We start from the raw sequence: 19,416 nt of genomic DNA on the forward strand, positions 1-19,416 counted from the left end.
ACAACTGGGTGACATGAGTTAGCAGCATAGCTACTGCAGGCTAAGGATTACTTGTAGGACTAAAGAGCTACTCTGAAAGGGGAAGGGTTTGTTCCTGCAAGATCACCTCTACATTTACATATGTTCTTCTGGTGTACAAGTAGGTCCATAAAAGTAAGAATTTATCTGTTTTTTTGGTGTGAACTCCATTTTGAAGGTTCACTAATATTTTCACATCACGGGTGTGCTAACTCAGCAACCCCCTACTTGGTTTGTCTTAACAGTGGAACGAGAGAACCCTGAATGTCCTCCTTTCTCCCTGTGGTCAGTTGGGAAGTGGTTGGGAATGGTGAATTAGAGCTACTAATTTTACAGAGCTTTATTTCATGAGAACTTTTAAAACTTTGTGTTACGGCGTGTTCAGTGAAAAAGAAGCTAAATGGTCATTTAGAGCAGCTTTTGTGACTGGGAGATTGTTGCTGCAGTGAAACTAATTTTGTAGCATTGGGATGGAAGCTTAAATATTTTGCATGATTTTTTTTTTTTTTTAATGTAAGAAATGATGAATTGGAACTTCAGGTAAAGAAATAAGCAAGTATGGAAAGCGTATACTGATGCCTTCATTAAACTGGATACTGCTAACCTAAGTGTGAGTGGAGCTTCTGAATACGTGAGAAAGCAGTTATAAAAAGATCACTGTTGAGTAAGGAGACTATAGTTCTTGGCAACACACTGAGTAAATGACAAAGAATGATTAAAAGTGCTGCCATGTAGAATCAGGCTCATATGTTCTTGAATATAATTTTTAAATAGCTTGGGTCTGTTGTCATTCAAAAGCCAAAACATTGCAGAAAGTGGTGCATCTGAAACTAGTTTCAAAAGGTGTTTTAGAGGCTGGTTTACACCTGCAGTGGTTATTTTCTCTGTGTACCAAAGGCCTTACTAGCCAAAAGGTGTTTGTAGAATTGCACAGTGCCATTGCAGCTTAGTATTTTTTAAGAAATAACTCCTAAAATATTAACTGCACATATGCAACTATATATATGATAACTTTGCTGCAGAAAAAATGGAGTGTTATAGACTGTTGTATTGACAGGCATTGTTTTGTGCTTTTTTTTTTTCCCAGGTGGTTCACTGCCCCATGAAGAGTCTTCAGTGGTTGTGAATAAAGGGGAGGAATTAAGGCTGAGGTGCAATGAGGAGGGACCCGTGACTTGGAATTTCCAGAACTCAGACCCATCGGCAAAAGCAAGGAGTTCTAATGAGAAAGAGTGGTACACCAAAAATGCAACAGTCAGAGACATAGGCAGATACATATGCAGAAGCAAAGGGAGTATTGTCACCTCTTTTTATGTTTTTGTTAAAGGTAAATATCAATGAAGGCATTATTTTTGCTTCCTCCCCACTCCCTTTCCCATTCCTAAAATAATAGGACAATAAATGTTGGAGGAGGGAATGAATTTGAAGTACAGAGGGAGAACGCAGTGTGATAGAAGAAGCCTTCTTCCCTGTCCAGTAGGAAGAAACCTCACTCTTGGCTTTGCTTGCACCAGAGCAAAGTTCTGGATGAGTACCTCTGTACATCCCCATTGTTTTGTTGTGAAGTATACCAAAGCTGTCTTTCTAGACTCTAGCCAGGTGACCTGAGTCTGTTGTATGAGTCAGTTGTACTGTGAGGAAGCAAGCAATATGTAGAAATGTCTTTTTAATTACACGCCATCCATCAGTATAGAGTCATATAAGGCTTGGTCCCAAGCTTTTGATTTAGTGAGGCAGTTAGCCTAAAGGATTTGGTTTTTTTGAGGCCGTGCTTCGGGCCTCAGCCAACAAACAGAAATGATTCCTCTGCCTCCAGCTTCTGATATACCTTGTGACTGATCAGAAACATCTCAGACAAGAAAAAAAAGTGCTTCTTCTCTGACACATTTTTTCAATCCTTTAATACTCTTCTTTTTGCAGTGTTTTCTTCAGATTTCTTCTGGTTTTGGCTCCTAATCTGTGGCTTCATCAACTGCCCTCAAACTGACAGTTTATTATGCCTGGCATTCCCTTTTACTTTCTAAGGAAAGTGGTTATTTTGCTTCTTCTTCACATGGCTCTAGTGGTCTTCCTTCACTGTTGATGGAAAAAAGTCCTACAGCATCCACTTTCTTGGAGACAGCATTTTGTGTCCAATGGGGATGTCTCAAAGAGCCTCTTCTGAACCCTGCCAGTCCTTTGTAAATTACTGCAAGGTTGTTCTCCAAGACAGGGAGATGGCAACACAACATTCTTTTAACAATGAATGCTCTTTTAACCACTCGTGAATTGTCCAAATAGCCATGCATGTTTCTCTGAGACTATGACTAAAAGTAATCTGACATGTATTTTACCTATATGTGGTAAACAATGTTGACTTTATCTACCATGATTGTTTTCCTGAAGGTCATGGTAATTATCTCAGAGAGCTGTGATCATAGAGAAGTTTTTGCCTGCTGTTACAAGAGTGACTCCTCCATCTCAGGACACCAGGCAGTCCTCCACCATAGCATCAGGGAAGTTGTGTGGCCTTCATGCAATACATTGTTAATTTTTTTGTGTCCCTTGTTTGAAAACTGCACAAGCTTCACTTTGACAAGTTTCTGACAGTGAAATAAGTATGTTTGTGAGGTTGGCTATCATTTTGCAATAGGTTCTGGCTTAATGACATCTTACATAACCTATAAGATGCTGCCATGTGCTCTGCTGCTTGTGGCATTGCCACAAGCACCCCATACAGTTTCTACTTGTAAAGCTGAAAGTGAAGAGAGAACAGGACCAAGAACCTTGATCCTGCACAGTCCCAAGTGACACATGAAATGATGGCGTCTGTTTATACCTCACATTCTTCTGGATCTACTAAACCTAAATTTCCTATGTTTCTGTGACCAAGAGTGACACAGTGTTGACAAACCATGGGCGCTTACCTGTTTCACCTTTCTGTTTTGGCTGAAAGGGCCTGTGTTGTGTCTATAGAAGCAGTTTATGTTCTGATCCAAGCAAGACTAGTGAAGATCAAGTTAGTTCAAACACCTACATAAGAGAGAAAAATCTTTTAATTTTGATCTCAAGTATTTTCAGATGCAAGCAATGATTAGCTCCACCATATCTTGTGTTGGAAACCTGTGGTATGCACAGAAAGCAAGTAAAACCCAAGATGTACATGGGGTGGAAATCCGTGAAAGGAGGAACATGACCATGAGCAGCTTTGTTTGTGCGTGGATTCCCTACAGGAAATCTTTTCATGTCTTTTCACTGTGATATGTCCCTTCTAGAGGGGGATTGAAGATGCAAGAGGAGAACCTCAACAATTCTGCTTGCCCCAGTCAAGGCCTTCCCCACAATTTCAGCTGTTAGCAAAACAGGTCTTTGTTTCTTTCTTCTGTTTTCAAAAAATGTTGTTCTTCTTTCTCCTGGGGAGCCGTACTTTCTGCGTAATGAAGATATCTTGGCTCTGTCCATATTGGAGAAAAAGTGGACTGAGTGGAAACCAATCAGTTAAGTCTCTGTTAGCAGGGACATTTAGATGAGCTTTTCTAATCCATCCTGTTCCAGCTCAGGAGTGACATCTAGTCATAGCATTTATCTAAGTATCTCTGTGTGCAAAAGGTCACATTTTCTGTTTGGACATGCTTTACTTTAGTTCTAGACTGATGCTTCAAAACTTGTAGTTTGTGGGGGCATCTTGGGTGGTAGTGTAAAATGAGGTTGAAGCTACACCCTCACTCTAAGCTAGAAACCGGCCAGTAACTTCTCTGTTCAGTGATGAGCAGCATTCAGCTTAGCAGATTGCTTACGTAAAATCCCATGCTTCATTTTCAGCCTGGTACTTGTTGTCCAAAATCTTAAAACCAAATTCTCTTAGTCTTCCTTGTTAAGTCATGGTTTGTTGATCTCTAATCATTCAAGTTGTAAGCATGTTTGCAAAATAGAAAGAAAACTTTTCCCTCTGTTTTTGTGTTTCTAATTCATTCTACTCTGTAGGGAGGGCAGATGGAATCTGAAATAAGCTTTTACAGAGGGTTTGTCATCACACATTCTTTTATTTTTGTGTTTGCCAGGTTCTTTGCATTTCAAGGTCATGACCTATCACGGGCTCCAACTTTGGTTGTAAAAGTTTTTAAAGTACTGTATGTTTGTGTGCTGTGGTTGGCTAAGATGAAATGCTTTAGAAAAGTTACCTTGTGAAAGATTGCATGATGATTTTTCAATCAGATATGCTGTTTGTATGCCCAGTTTTTCTTCTAAGGAGGCTAAAAATAATCCCTGCTTTCAAGGAGGGGAGAGAAAGAGAGAAGTTGTTTGATGCTTCCTCTGGTAGCAGTGTGTGTTCATTTAGATTATGTATTTTACAGAAGTGAAAACCATAATCTAGGTGCTTTTCAACTTCCATTTGCTCATAAATTTCTTCCAAATCCTCCTGTGGGCATGAAACCTTACAGCCCTGCCACTAGCTAAAAGCAAATTACTTTTAATGGTCTGCGAAAATCTGTTTACTGTTGTGGGGATATTTTGGAGGTAAACAAGGCAAAAAACCCCTCCATCTCCAAATATAAAAGCAGTAAGATTATTTTTAGTGCACATGATTCTTTAGTGTGTCTAGTATTGAATGCTACTGCATATCTCCTCTCATGCTGCTCTTTTAAGACTAAATTTAATGTCTCTTGGTAAACGTGAATTGGGCAATACTCAGTTTTACTGTCTGAAAGTAAAACTTTCTTTGATATAAGTGCCCAATTGCAGAGTTCTAGGGTCATCAGAAGTTCCCTGTGCAATGCCAGCTTCTCTGACAGATCTTTGTTTCTCCACAGATCCAAATGTGCTCTTCCTCGTTGATTCTCTGATCTACGGAAAAGAAGACAGTGACATCCTGCTAGTGTGCCCGCTAACAGATCCAAATATTACGGATTTCACACTGAAAAAGTGTGACAGCAAACGTCTCCCAAAAAACATGACATTCATTCCCAATCCCCAGAAAGGCATCATTATAAAGAACGTCCAGAGGTCATTTAAAGGCTGCTACCAGTGCTTGGCCAAGCACAATGGAGTTGAGAAGATATCAGAGAACATTTACCTGAATGTGAGACCAGGTAACGTGGGATTTTTGCCTTTGTATACAGCACCTGGTTTTACTCTTCACCTTCCAGAAGCTGATGGAAGGGACTGTGAAACCTCACCACTGTTCAAAGGAAAGTGATGAGCTTAGAAAGCTTGTTCTGGGCAAATTGTGTTGGGGCACAGATTGATCTCGTGACACTTAGCTTGTAGATGTGCTGAGAAGGTTTGGCCATGATCAGTTTTGTTTTCTGTTCCTGGTGATTTCCAGGAGGTTTTTTCATCATTATGAGAAATGTGGGTTGTGCTGTTGAACTCTGAGGACAAAACTGTGCCTTGAGGTTTGGACAGGTTTGTGCAAGCAAGATGGAGATTTCAGTGCCTGACTCACATGTCTGTCGCCCACAAGTGACAGCAGGAGGAACTGATTGATGGCATTGAAGAAGAGGGATTTGGTGGAGAAGCAGAACTTGGAGAAGAAGGTCCTTGTTTCCGTATCTGGGAGTGAAGATGATCAGAACAGCATTTGTGTACTCAGATTGTGGTGAGGAATGTGTTGTGGCTGAGCTGCTACATGCACCAGTGAGCTTGGCAAACCTGTTGGTGATAGCCTACACTTGACCTTCACACACTCTTGTGCCCTAGGGTTGGGTGCTTCGGTGGGTTTGGGAAGGAGGAGAAGCCCAATGCCTGTCTGCAGTACTTTACAGGCTGGTTTTGTCTGGGTAGTTTGGAGTGTACACTTACCCTGTGTACACTTACCCTGTGTGTCATTATTTGGCTGTCTAAATACCTCCAGGAGGAAAGTGGAGGGAGCAGTTCATCAAACCAGGCTGGCTCGGTATTTCCTAAGGGGCAAGTAAATGAGTTTGTTGTCCGTGTAGCTCTGGGCCCCTGGAATGAAGCCACTCCTCACCACAGCTGAGAGCGTGTCTCTGCTCAGGCATGTGTGTGATGTGGAGGCTGCAGTGGGGTCTGGGGAGAGAGCATCCCCTGTCTGGGCACACTCATAGGCTGTGCACTAGGAGATTACCTTGGCTGCAAGGGCATTTCTGCTCAGGTATCTGGTTGGGTTTTTGTTATTGAAAGGAGAGCAGCACATGGGGGCTATGCTGGTTGGCTTTGTGCTTCCTATAGCATCCATCTGTCAGCGCTGCTATCCCAGTGGTGCTGCCAAGGCTGCTGCCAAAGGAGGGCTGGGCCAGCGAGCTGGTGTGCGTCTCCCTTGTTGCCTGCGCTGTGCCATGTGTTGGGAGCTGAGGCCAGGCCATCAGCAGCATGGAGTTCTGGAGAAAGAGGGCTGCCCCATGGTGTAATGAGGGCACATGTTGTTGTTTGCTTCATGGCGGGGGCTCTGTGACCTGCCTGGGGCTCTGTGACCTGCCCAGTGACATGCTCCTTGGTGGTGGGGCAAGGACTTGAGCAGTGGGGACTTTCTTAAGTGTGGAGTTTGGTGTGGCAAATTTAAAAAGTCTTTTTTTCTTGGTGATTTGGAAATTCTGATGTAGTGAATTTTAAGGAGTTATAAAATTTCAATTAATGAGAAGATAACAAAAGTTGAGTCAGTGCAGGCATCTCTGGCATTTGCCTTTGACAAACAAAAATCAAGTCCATTCTTGCTGTCTCTTATTATTTGTTCTGTAACAAGTGTTTTTTTCATCTGTTTCTTCAGTAGTGTCCAAAGAAAGAAACCAGCTATTTGACATAACTGATGTTTCTCTGACAAAGGAGGGTGCAAGTTGTAGTATTGGACTTTTTCATTTTTTAATGGATAAAAGCTTGTACTTGCTCAATACAGTGGTGACTTCAGATGGAAGAGTGCTGAGCTGGCACCATTGCCAGCAGCCCATTGATGGTGGGCAGCCGTAGGTGGCTGGGGGCACCTCGGCATTCTGCCCACGTTTTCTGTCAGGGGGGAAGCCTGCAGTAAGTGGAAACATCTGCTGAAATCCATCAACAGCATTATCACTCTCAGTCTTGTAATTACCGTGTGGTAGTGTTCAGTCCTTATTGAGTTAAAAGGTAAAAAAGGTAAAACTCCCAGTTTCTCCTTCTCTCAACATTTAAATGCATTGGAGACCCTTTGTTGGGTAATGTTTTTGTAGCTACAACCGTGGCACTCAGACCTCCAGATCTGAGTTTCTGGTGCAGAAAGACAGGCATCCATGAAACAGGGAGCTGTGCAGGTGCACTCAGACTTACACCAACTACAACAGCACAGGTAGAGTTTATGTCCAGCCCACCTCAAAACAATGAGGGGCTTTATGGACTTAGGGCTTGTTTTTTTGGATGTCCATAGATATTTCTGACAGATGAGAACACAGAATGTCTTCTGCACCAGCTTCCTCCTGTCTCTTGGGTACTGCTGAATGCTGGTGTGCATTTTTGTGTGAGCCTTTATATCTGAAGAGAGCAACATGTTTCTTCTCTTCTGTAACCACTTACAGCAACATGAGGAAAACATTATTATTAAAGTACTAATACCTGAAAAGCCTGGTGTTTTCCTAAGTTTCGTACAATTTACCTAAGACAACTACAAAACCTGTGTCAGAGGCAGGAAAAGAGTCTGGATGACCTTATCTGATATATGTTACATTCACAGTTTGAAAGTGAGTCATCCTGTGTAAAAGCCCTAGTGGGAAGTTCACTGGAGTCTAATAAAAGAAAATTTGAAGAAAGGATGAAGAAAACAGAAAAACAAAGCATGAAGGGAACAGGGGAAGAGCTGAAGAGCTTTGTGGAAACAAGAAACACACAGTCCTCAGATATACTTCACTGTTGACAAAAGACACCCAGTAGCAGAACAGGGGTACAGCTAGTCCACAGCTACTTGTAACCACCTACTCCTTGGGTGACAAACTCTGAACCATCACCATAAGCAGAGGTTGTAGTGCTTTCAGAGGCAGGTGTGCAGAAGTCCTTGAGCTTTTCCTGTTCTTCCTAGGCTTTCCATCAGGAGCTTTTCAGGGACCTGTCAGACAGTACTTTCTGTCAGCTGTAATGTTTTGTAATTAAAATTTGCAGTTAGTGCTAGGCCACTGTTCTTGAGTGACTGATCCTTACCATGTTTTCGGTTCCGTAGTGCTACCTTTTAATCACTGTCATGGAGTGAATCATCTCATTGATGGTTCAGTATCGTTCAAGTTTCTTCATGCAAGTTACTATGCTCTAACAAATCCTATCTAACTTTTAAGTGTAGTTTGAAGGGAGGTTGAAGCAGAAATATGCTTGTTGTAAAGGAACAATTGTGTAATATGTTAGAAAAATTTGAATACATATCAGAGCCTTGATTTTATTGGAAAGTTAATGACTGTTGATTTTTATCCCCCCTTGGAAGCACTGGAACTAATGAAAAATAATATGCTTCTAAATTGTTTTCCAGTTCACAAAACTCTTCCTGTCATCACCTTATCAAAAAGCTATGAGCTTCTCAAAGAAGGGGAAGAATTTGAAGTTACATGCATAATCACGGATGTGGATAGCAGCGTACAAGCTAGTTGGATTTCTCACAAAAGTGGGGTAAGTTCCTTTAATTCTATCATATATACTTCAGCACAGTTCACAGACCCTCTGCAGACATTCACATTTGTCTTGGCTACTTGATGCTGTGTCAGTTTGGATTTGTTGCATTTACAAAGATCCAGCATCCCACAGACTGATGAGGGAGCAACAACAGTCCTGTGCCCATGAGGACAGCTGGGAGGAAAAGCATCTGCACAGGCTTCTCTTCCCAAAGAGAAATTAAAATTAGGCTCTTCAATGTGAATTTTAGGTGACCTCTATTGGGCCTCCTAAATATGGAAGCATAGAGTGCCTACACATCACATTGCAATCAATGGGAGCTGCAAATATCAGCACATGGACTGCAAATTACGTATTCTAGTTGTTATCATTAACAGTAAAATACCTGCTAATTAGCATGGGGTTGTGTGTGACAGGAATAGTAGTAAGCATTCACAGGAATGATTAATTCATTTGAATTACATGGTGTGCCTCACTAACTGGAAAAGTTCTGAAAAATGAACCAGTGAATGGGCTTCTGTCTGCCAGAGATAGATGAGGTTACTGACTGTCATCACCAGATTAAATTATTGACAGTCTAGGTGCTCCAGGAGAGTTAGTTACCAGCAGCACAACAATTCTGCAGAAGAGGAGCAGAGAGATCCCCTTCTGGGGTAAGCCAGCATGCTGCCAGCTCTGTCTTTGAAATGAGCAGCAGGCACTGGGGTGTTTTTGAGAATGCTTCTAGGTCTTCTGGGTATACCCTGAAATTTAAATAAATTAAAAACCCTTGTGAAGACCTTTCAGTAACTCCCACCAGCTAATTGGCTGGTCGTTTACTGCTAATGGTAGTGAGCAGAATACGTAATTCTCAGTCCATGTGTATGGAAGAAAAGACTTATGTGATATTTGGATAAATCCCATCGCCTTGGGCACATAATGAACAGGAGTCCCATTCCCAAGGGCTGGGAATGCCATGCTTAGCTAATCCACCAGCTCTGGCAAAGCTGTTCTTGCTAAGTGCTCTCTGCTCCAGAAATCCCAGCTCACAGCTCTGAAGGTTGAGAAGGTCTAAGTGACATGAAGTCGGCATGGGACATGCAGATCCATTTTTGGTCCTGTGCCAAGATCAGCTGCAAGCCTTTCATCTGAGAACTTAATTTCTTCTCTCATTCCCTTCCCTTTGCTTTGTTATATGTGATGAAATTGAGGCCTTCCCTTCAGTTTTTGTGCTTTATCATTTTTCGCTTTATGAGTAAAAGCTACAAGGAAAGTATTTTTGACCAAATAAGTTTGACCTTTCTGCCTTTTCTAGTAAATAGCAGGAGATGCTGTCTTTTAAATACTGACTATCAAATTAATTTTGTATTGAGAGAGTACACATAAATTTCATATTTAAGTAGATTCAGAATTACATTTTGTCCTGAATAGATGAGAGGAAAAAAACACGCTTTTTCTGTGTATGACTGAAGTTATTGCCACTTTTGAAAATTAGTAGAATTGTTATAAACAAGCACATCCATACTACATAAACGTCTCTTGTGATTATTATAGCTCAGGAGGAATCAAAATTGCATTGAGAAACTTTAATTTGTCTAGAAGCTCTTGGAGGCTCCAAGAATTGAAATAATTCAATTGGAAAATCATAACAAGTCCAGGTCTGCATTTGGATTAATCAGTGTAAATTTTATCAGTCTTTCCAACCATACCAAACATTCTCACAGAAACTAAAGTCAACACATCAAAGTATTAATTTTTTCTATGCGTATTCATAGGGTCATGTTATACTTAAGAGAATGAAGTTTCCAATTGCATTTAAGAGTAGTAAGTATATATTGCTAAGGACCAAGTGTCAGAGTGGGTACCAGAGGAAGGATGCTGTGTAAAGCTTGCTGCCAGCAGGGCTCTGCAGCATGCCTGCAATCAGAAGATGCTGTGGCCTTGGGACATAGGACAACACAGTTTAAAATGAAGCCCCAGGACCTTAAATTCTCTTATGTAATTCACAGAATTACATAATCATTTTAACTATTTGAGCAGTCAGTGAACTTCAGGCACCACTTAAGTGGTGAACCACACTTCAGAGTTGCAATAACTTCATATAAGAACTGCACTTTCTGAGCATTAGAAAAATCAGCACCCAGTGGTCACGTTGCATTAAGTCCTACAGCTAGAAGCACTGGTAGTGTAAATAAAACCTTCTGTTGGTTCCTCGCCTTCATCAATATTGGAAATGTATCCAGAATAAGCTGGGCCTGACCTTGGGCACAACACCCTTGTCATCACGCAATGGAAACATTTGAAGAAGTTAGAGTTTTAGTTTCTTGGCTTGGGCTGGTCTCCCCCCCTTTGGCTTTCTTGAGGCAGGTGAGCACAGCCCCACACTCACCCCACCCCACGTTCTGGCCTTACAGGGGAGCTTGAGGAGAAAAAAAAAAAGAACAATAAGAGGAGGGGATAGGACTTAGGAGAGAGAACATTATCTCCCAAAGGCAGCTGATCACACACTTGTTTTGCACGGAGAGATTCTAGTGACAGGTTTGTCATGCTGGCTTATTATTCCAGTTTAAAGTTATGAATATTAATATAGCAAAGTTATAATTACTTCTATTTTTAATTTATCTAGGAAAGATGATGCATACACAGTGTTTTAGTTGTTAATTGTTTTTTACCGACAGATTGTTACAAGCAAAAGCAGAAATTTGGGTGATTATGGATACGAAAGGAAATTAACATTGAACATCCGTTCAGTGGGAGTTAATGATTCTGGAGAATTCATATGCCAAGCAGAAAACCCTTTCGGAAAAACCAATGCCACAGTAACCTTGAAAGCACTAGGTAAATGCTTCTTGTAGAAATCTTAACATTTCTAAGAGCAGGAGATGAAGAGTGGGAACAATAGGGAGTCTTCCCTCCCTTCTTTCTCCTTTTCCCCAAACCTCAGTGAGTAAAGTTGCTTTTCTTAAAAGGTTATTGCTGACTGGTACCATATGGGATGGCTCAGGAAGTGTTGTGGTGTGTATGACTACTTTGATTTCTGTAACCCTTTGCATGTTATTGGAAAGTGATGTTAGAACAGCCACCCAACAGTGTTTCCATCTCTCTGGTTTGTCTCATCCTTCCTGGTTTAATTTAAAATTTAATCCAGTTTTGACAAAACAAGTGATTTACTTTTGCCTAGTGCTGTCCCTGTGCCTGAGTAATTTGGCAGCACAAGCACAAGACACGTCTTTAATACCTGCCTTCCAAGGATGGGAAATTTCACTGACAGTGTGTCAATGTTTTTACGTAAAAGCTATATTTGTACCTCTGTTTAAAATGATGCTTTGAGGAACATCGTGATGTGCACAGACGGCATGAAATTGTTCCAGAGGTCACCCCCCTATTAAACCCACTATCCATCACATCTACATGTTTTGGATCATGACCTTAAACAGTGAGAAAACTCCCTTCCTCCTCTTGTTTAATAACAGGTGCATTTGGAGTCTGCTATATATTAACTTGGATGACACACAGTGCCTTTTGAATTTTAAAGCTGCTCATTTGATAAATTAAGTACAATTAAGGACATCTTGGTATGTTAATAGTATCATTCTGGTCTGTGTAATTGGCTACAACTGTTTCAGTTCCGTACCATTCAAAGGTGTAGTAACTGAGGGAAGTGTAGCCTTGGATCCTGTTTTTCTTTCAAATCCGTTTTTCTGTTTCACAGACACACACTCCTGCAACAATGCTTGTTTTGCTTTCCCTGGTAACATAAAGAAAACAGAAGTGTTTGACTTATGTGGGTCAGATCTTCAGCAAAGCCACAGAGGTTTTAAGTGCCCTTTACCTTGCTCTGCCGTTGGAGGGGGTAGGGCTCAGAACTACAGGGATGTTTTCCTCATTTTTTTACAGAAGAGACTACATTCATATGTAAAAGAGTGAAACAGTGTGAAGTATGAAAGAAAATCTTTTCCCCAAGGGAATCAATGTGAAAGCTTCTATTATAAGAAGAGGGAAGTTCTTGACTGCAGAAATTCTTAGTACTACTACGTATGCAAATGTGGCTTTAAAAAGGATTGACTTTGGAAAGTCTGGGGTTTAAAATAAAGGATGGTATTATAAAAAGTAGAAAATAAAGTAGCAAGTTTTTATTTAGTAACTTTGTATTTAATAACAAAATGCCAGAGAAAAGGTGGAATCTTTTCTTTTTGAGATACTTTTCTCCCCCCACACTCTCAAATTTGACTTAAAATTTTTAAGCTCCAACTTCTGGATACTTTTCACCATTCATTCAGACTGATTATATTTACCTGAGCTGTGAAGCTCCCAGGGTCCTGGGAAGTGGTATATGGTGTGTACTGGAGAGATCCTGGGATTGCATCAAATCCTAAATCACTGTGGCTTTAACATTAGCCAAAAGATTTACAAGAAATAATGTGTATTTTTTGGTAAATTTCCTAATTACTTTTTCTAGCAGTTAATTTATCTAACTGTAGACAGTTACTAGAACTGCATTCCAGGGACCAATAGCATCATAATAAAGTTTTATGTGAAAGCTCTTGTGTCTGATTTTGAATGTAGGTTGCATAGAGGATCCTGTGTTTATACAGATAACAGAAAAAAGCTCTGCAAAGGAACTACAAATCTTCAGTTTCCAGATTTGAAACATTTTTCTCTTTTCTAGTGAAGGAGACATTTTAGAGCATACCTGCCTACTGTGAATTTACTTCATCCTTTCTTCTCCAAAGCACCTGTCAAGTGCTCTGGCAGCTCCATATGCTTTCACCAAGCCCCACTGGCTCTGCTTTTCCCGAGCTCGGGTGCCCAGCTGGCCCCAGCATTTTGATTACTAAAGAGTGGGAAGAAGCAGGGATCTGAGATTGATTTTAGGTCTAAATTCAAGCTCTCAGTAAATGTGTTTCCTTTTAATTGCAATCTGCCCATCAAACTGATAATTCCCTTATGAATTTGTGTAATAGGACGGAAAAATTTGTCTTTTCAAAGTAAATCCTGAAGCTGATGACTTTATTAATGAAATTAAAACTGCTACAGCAAGGATGTTGTTAGACATGATATTTTGGAACGGAACTGCACAATGGTACATGGTATCTGCCAAATAAAAGATTAAGACCCAGCAGCAGATGTACAGAAATGCCTTAGTTTAAGACGATTGGTATCCAGGCCTATGGACTTAGCACATTTTTCTCTAATTACAGCTTTGAATAGCTTCATTTGTAATGTTGTTCTTAATTACACTTGACAAAGAACATTAAAAACTTTAGTATATTGTCATAAATGATTTTATCTTGCTTTTTTCTTAGTTCTTTTTTACCAGACAGTTAGCAACTCTGATTTTTGGAAAAATATAAATACTTGAGTAGAATCAAACATGTCCTGGCATTTTTCCAAAAGCAAATAGAGGATATTTGTCAGCAGAAGATGGAATTATGGATGTTAAGGCACTAAGGCTGCTTTAAGTCCTGTGTCTCACTGCTACATATATAGCTATTGGCCTTGGTTTTGGCAGGTGAGGGTTCAAGTTCTGCTTTGCAGATAAGGTTTTCTGTTACACAGTTGGATATTTGATCACTGATCTTGAAGTACTCTAAGCATGGTTAGAGTATTGTCAATCTTCTAAATGGCCTTGAAATTGTTTTTCTTCTCCTCTTATGACCATCAGCTAAAGGATTTGTCCGTTTGTTTGCAACAATGAATACCACAGTAGATATAAATGCAGGACAAAATGGAAACTTAACAGTTGAATATGACGCATATCCAAAACCGAAGGAAGAAGTCTGGATGTTCATGAATGAAACATTACAGAATTCCTCAGACCATAATGTCAAGTTCAGGAGCGTGGGTAATAACAGGTAATACGCATGACTGTAAGTGCTATTGATTTCACTTTGGAACAGCAAACTAGAGTCTGTTCTGGAAAGAGGAAAGTGGAGATGGTGAGAAAATTGTTACTATAGAAGATCTTTTAGTACATGTGGCTTGCCACAGTAACTGGTGCAAAGACTGCTAACCTCGATGTGGAATAGCACTGAGCTAACCACACCATCTGAGGACCAACATGCTGTATGCTCACGACTCACCTACATTCCTGTCCAATGAGCAACAGTGAGAATTTAGAGTTGTTTGTGTGCAGAAACTCCCTCTGCTGCTTCAGCAGACCCAAGTGCTCTAGATAAAAGCTTATACTTTTATTTCTGCTGTGCACTGTTCTTCCCTGATCCATGGTCCTCCAAAAATCCAGTGAAGCACCTAGCACATGTGGTCTAGATTGTAAATATGGTTCCCTCCTCAGTGAGAAGAGGAATAGGTGGTGGTGCCTGCATGAGGTCTGAGGTGCTGAGCTATCACCAGGCACACATCTGGATGTTGGAAGTCACAAAACTTGTGGGTATTAGAAGTGCAAGGGCTGTTGTAATGCATGATGAGAGTGTTTGCATGGACTGTGTCTGCAGAAAATGACACGCTATTAATTCCCTCCTCAGCTTCCGTGCAGCAAGCTGTGTGCCTTAGTAATGCTTAATTTTTTTCTTTACAGTTATACAAGTGAACTTCACCTTACACGATTAAAAGGAACAGAAGGAGGCATTTACACATTTTTTGTGTCCAATTCTGATGCCAGCTCCTCCGTAACATTTAATGTCTATGTGAAAAGTAAGTAAAATGAACAGTCTGAAATATTTCATTATCACAATCATTGTATTTTATACAGCATAATATATGCACAAGATGTCACAGCGTGGTTCAGCATATGAGAGGCTTTCTGAAGTGAAGCACATGCTGGAAAACTAAATGTCAAGATATAAAAGTGCAGAGTATTTACACAAATCCATGTAGTATCCAGCGTGACCTTACATTCTAGCAAACATATTCCAGAGATTACCAGAGAGCAGCTAGGTAGTTTATACAGAAAAAAAAACAACTGTAGCACCTGGAAACATGATCTCAAAAATAAGTATGTAACATAAACCTTTTATAATTTGAGGTGGAGCAGGATATACAGGCATTATAATTTGCGTTTTTGTCAACCAAGTAAAGATATTAATTGTTCTTAATTTGTTTGACTTGAATTTGAATGCTTGTCAGGGGAATTACTAACATTTAAATGCCTTTTGGCATCTAAATACTTCTGTATAATAATATAAATCACCATTGCTTTAGAGAAATCTGCATAGCTTTACAAATATGTGTGATGTCATCTTTGGGATGTGCTTATTAAGAAAGAGCATTGGCTTCAGTTCCAAATAGCATTCTTCAAGACAAAAGCTAAACTTCAAAAGTAAATCAAGGAAACCTTCAGAAAACCCTGTCCTTAGCAGAAGCATCCACTTAGAGCATTTCATGCTCTCAGCAAACAGATATTGGCAGCTGCTAAAGGCTAGGCTTAAGGAAAATTAAACCAAGAGGGGACTGCAGGCAAACTGGAGAAACTAGGGCGAGGTAGGCAATGATGCCTTTGAGCCCAGCAGGAGGAACTGTATAGAAAGTAAATGAATGTGCTGTAAATGCAGTTTTGTGTTGCTGCTATGCTTTAGCAGCAGTGTGTCCTTTTCCAGGCATAGCTTTATGAAGAGGACTATCAAGACTTCCACAAATGCATCAAGTCCTATATATTAATTTCCGAATTCTTCTCATTTGTCACTGAAGATCAACATTTGTAGCATCTCTATGCAGTGACATAGTTCGGGTCAGAAATGTCACTTGAGCTCCTTTCAGAACATGGCATTTCTTCTTTCATTTCTGAATGTTGTCATTTCTATTGTACCTTTTCTGTTTCCTAGCTGTGATTTCTGAGATGAGGGCACTGGTGACCTCAGATGTCTTTTGTCTCAGTGCATGAGTGTGGGTTACAGTCATAAGGGATAATTCTAGTATTTAACAGATTAATGGAGCAAATTGTTGAGCCAGAAGTTTAATTTCTGTGAAGGAATGGGAGAAATTCCAGATTACCTGTGGAACTGTTAGTTCACATGAAGTTGGATAGTGTTTTCCCACTCACAATGTCATACATGTACTTGGAGCGAGAGGCTGTTCATGGTTCTCCCAGCTCTCCCAGGCTCTGCAGGCTGCTTGGACATAGTCTGGGCACAAGAACTCAAAAAACCTAGCCAAAAATAACCTAAAAAATCCAGTTTTGTCATCATCAGGTGTCAGTTCTCAATGCAGATCTCCATGTTGCTGCTTTTGAGGTATGCGCTACTTGATAAAAGCTGAAAATCCCTGTAAATCATGGTTAGAAAACCAGACTAGGAAGAAGATGGTGAAGCAAGATGGACAAGGCAAGAGGGAGCATAGACAGTTTAGTTCTTTTGAATGGCTTGTCCGTACAACCAGCAAGTCTGTTTCCTTCTTGCTTCAACTACTGGTCTTGTAAGTAGGAAGATCAGTCTTGGGATGCCCTGAGGACATTTAAGCAGTCCCATGGAGCACGTTACCATGTGCTGTGGCCCTGGGCGGACTGCAGCCATTGCTGAAGTAGATGGATTTGAGGCACTTGACTAAAAAAGAGTTTCTTTTGGCATTTTGACTAAGCTTCTGCAAACATTTTTTTCATCTTGAAAAGAAGAGATAAATAGATTGGTCTTTCTAGGGTTTTTTTTTTAACAAAAATAACCTGTTTTCACTGGCTTGTAAAATGCTCATCATTTAGGTATGAGAGACAAACTACATGACAACATACTCTATCATTTGACATAGCAGAGTAATTGCCAAAGGTAAGTTACATGTGGGTTGGTTGTATCCTGATCTTATGGTGCATCCTGACCTGGCATCGTTGTCAGGGATTTTGCATAAATTGCTTGGATGTAGATCGTGATGTTTACACGTCTGGCTTGGGCAAGTAATCAGCAGAAAGTAATCAAACAGGTAAAACAGGATACATAATCAGCAGAGAATGTCTTCGCATAAACAAAAGTTGATGCCAAAGCATTTGCTGAAAGACATGAAAAACCCAGTGCAGAAATACTTTGCTTGGATTTAAACATATTTAGCAATTGCATATGCTAGTCTGAAATAATACTAAATTGCTTTAAGAAATAGTATAGTAATTCATAGTAAATGTGACATAAAGTACGTAAGGAAGGAGCTCTGAAATTAGGAATCAAAAAGAAAATTACAGCTTGATATGCAGCATACTGTACTCAGTTACAATTAAGATATTGTAGAAATCTCCAGAGTGGCAAGGTATGGTGCATCTAGCAATTAGCGGAGGAACCTTCCAAGTAGTAACTGAGTTTAGTGCAAAATAATATCTGAGCTTAATTATAGTCAACAAAATATTATCTACGCAGTTGGGGCTCATGCTGCAAAGAGAAAACTGGTCATGCTATTATAGATCACACAAAGCCAAGTTCAGCTGTTTTCCTCTTGTTGAACTAAGCAGTGAAAAAATGAGGAGTCACCATGATATTGTAAAAAGATTTGTTCCAATCCAGAAATTGTAGATCCAGAAGAAAAGCACTCTCTCTTTGTGTGGGCTGACTGACAATACCTATTAAGTGTTGCTTTTTAGACATTCACTTTGTTAAGAATGAAGAAAGGGAAATTGACAATAAAAAGAAATTAAATGCAAAATTCATGATACAGTACATTGAATTAAAATACCAGTGACCTCTTATAAGTTATCTTTGTTACATTTAGGGTCATTTAATCAATAGAATCAATAAAAGCTGAAAAGCAACTAATAAACTTAGTAAAATTAGAAGTTTAAGACTTTTAATGACCAATTACAGAAGCAATATGCATATATGCTGAGTGATGTAATGGAGGGTTAAGTATTTAAAGGGTTAAAGCCAAAACAATAAGCAAAGTCTAGTCATTAAGAGTCTGTCTGACAGCAGGGGTAATAAGGCAGTGAAAGTCATAAAATCTAGCACAGTAAAATCCCTTTTAAAAAGAAGATGCTTGGTGACAGCTTGGCATCTGTTTGCAAAAGCTAGTCGATCTTTGCTCCAGCATCCCCTGGAGCACCTACATTGGTGGTTGAGGAAGATACTCTGGCTGCCAGAACGAGGTGCAGGTGCTGAGACACATATGTGGCCTGAGCCGGCAAAGGCACAGCCTGGAGGACAGCAGTAGCAGCCGTCTCAGTCCTCTTGGGTACTGGATTAGGGGGCTCTTTGCTGCCTCAAGTGAAATGCATCCCTTAATTTCTTTGAGCCAGGGAAGCTTGGGAGCCCTCAGTGCTGGTGGAGAGAGGCTGATCATGCTAATTGCCACATCAAAGTGCTTCACCAGGTGCATGACAGGTAGAACTGCTCTTAGGTCAGCTGTTCTCGGAGGCTGCTGCAGCTCAGCTTCCCATACCACCAAGGCTGGACCACTCTGCCTGGGCTTCTGGAGGCATTAACTCTGCACAGCCTCTTGTTTCCCTCCATTGCTGCAGGATAAGTCCACATGAGATTGTGGCCATGTGGACAGGCTTTTATTGCACTAGGTTTTTACAGTGGAAAGAGCCTGACTAATACGGGCATTTTTGTTTCCCTCACTCAAAGTCAGAAGATGTTAGATGCAGACCAACTCTCGCACAATATTTTTACCGGGGCTTAATGCTCACACTCCTCTTATATTTGACTTGTCATGTCTCTCATTTCTTGAGTTATGTTGTGCTATAATGTTGCCTAAAACATAGCACATGGGTAATAATTTAGCTAATTACAATTTCACAATCCAGCCATTTTGATTGGAGTTTCAGAAATGTGAATTACATGTATTCTGTGAGCACTGAGGCTGGATGAGATGCTGTGTGCTCTCAGAAAATTCCTCACCAAATGAATAATGCTGAAAATCAATCTCAACATTTTACAACAATGTTTTGTTCTTGGTGGTTTGCATAAAACACATGTGGATTTAGAAATGAAAGAA

General features: G+C 40.3%; 1 protein-coding gene across 5 annotated transcripts in view; it reads left to right on the top strand.

Moving 5' to 3' along the window:
* Positions 1-19,416, top strand: part of KIT (KIT proto-oncogene, receptor tyrosine kinase) — a 54,369-nt gene that overhangs the window by 17,483 nt on the left and 17,470 nt on the right. For all 5 annotated transcript variants that reach the window (XM_051790376.1, XM_051790379.1, XM_051790378.1 and 2 more), the window contains exons 2-7: positions 1,106-1,345; positions 4,809-5,087; positions 8,435-8,571; positions 11,232-11,391; positions 14,219-14,408; positions 15,092-15,207. In XM_051790376.1, the coding sequence (XP_051646336.1) occupies positions 1,106-1,345; positions 4,809-5,087; positions 8,435-8,571; positions 11,232-11,391; positions 14,219-14,408; positions 15,092-15,207 (1,122 nt within the window). The remainder of the gene's footprint in view (positions 1-1,105; positions 1,346-4,808; positions 5,088-8,434; positions 8,572-11,231; positions 11,392-14,218; positions 14,409-15,091; positions 15,208-19,416) is intronic.

This window comes from Manacus candei, unplaced genomic scaffold, assembly GCF_025592945.1.
Source record: "Manacus candei isolate 608988 ecotype Guabito, Panama unplaced genomic scaffold, ASM2559294v1 h1tg000028l, whole genome shotgun sequence".
Taxonomy (NCBI): domain Eukaryota; kingdom Metazoa; phylum Chordata; class Aves; order Passeriformes; family Pipridae; genus Manacus; species Manacus candei.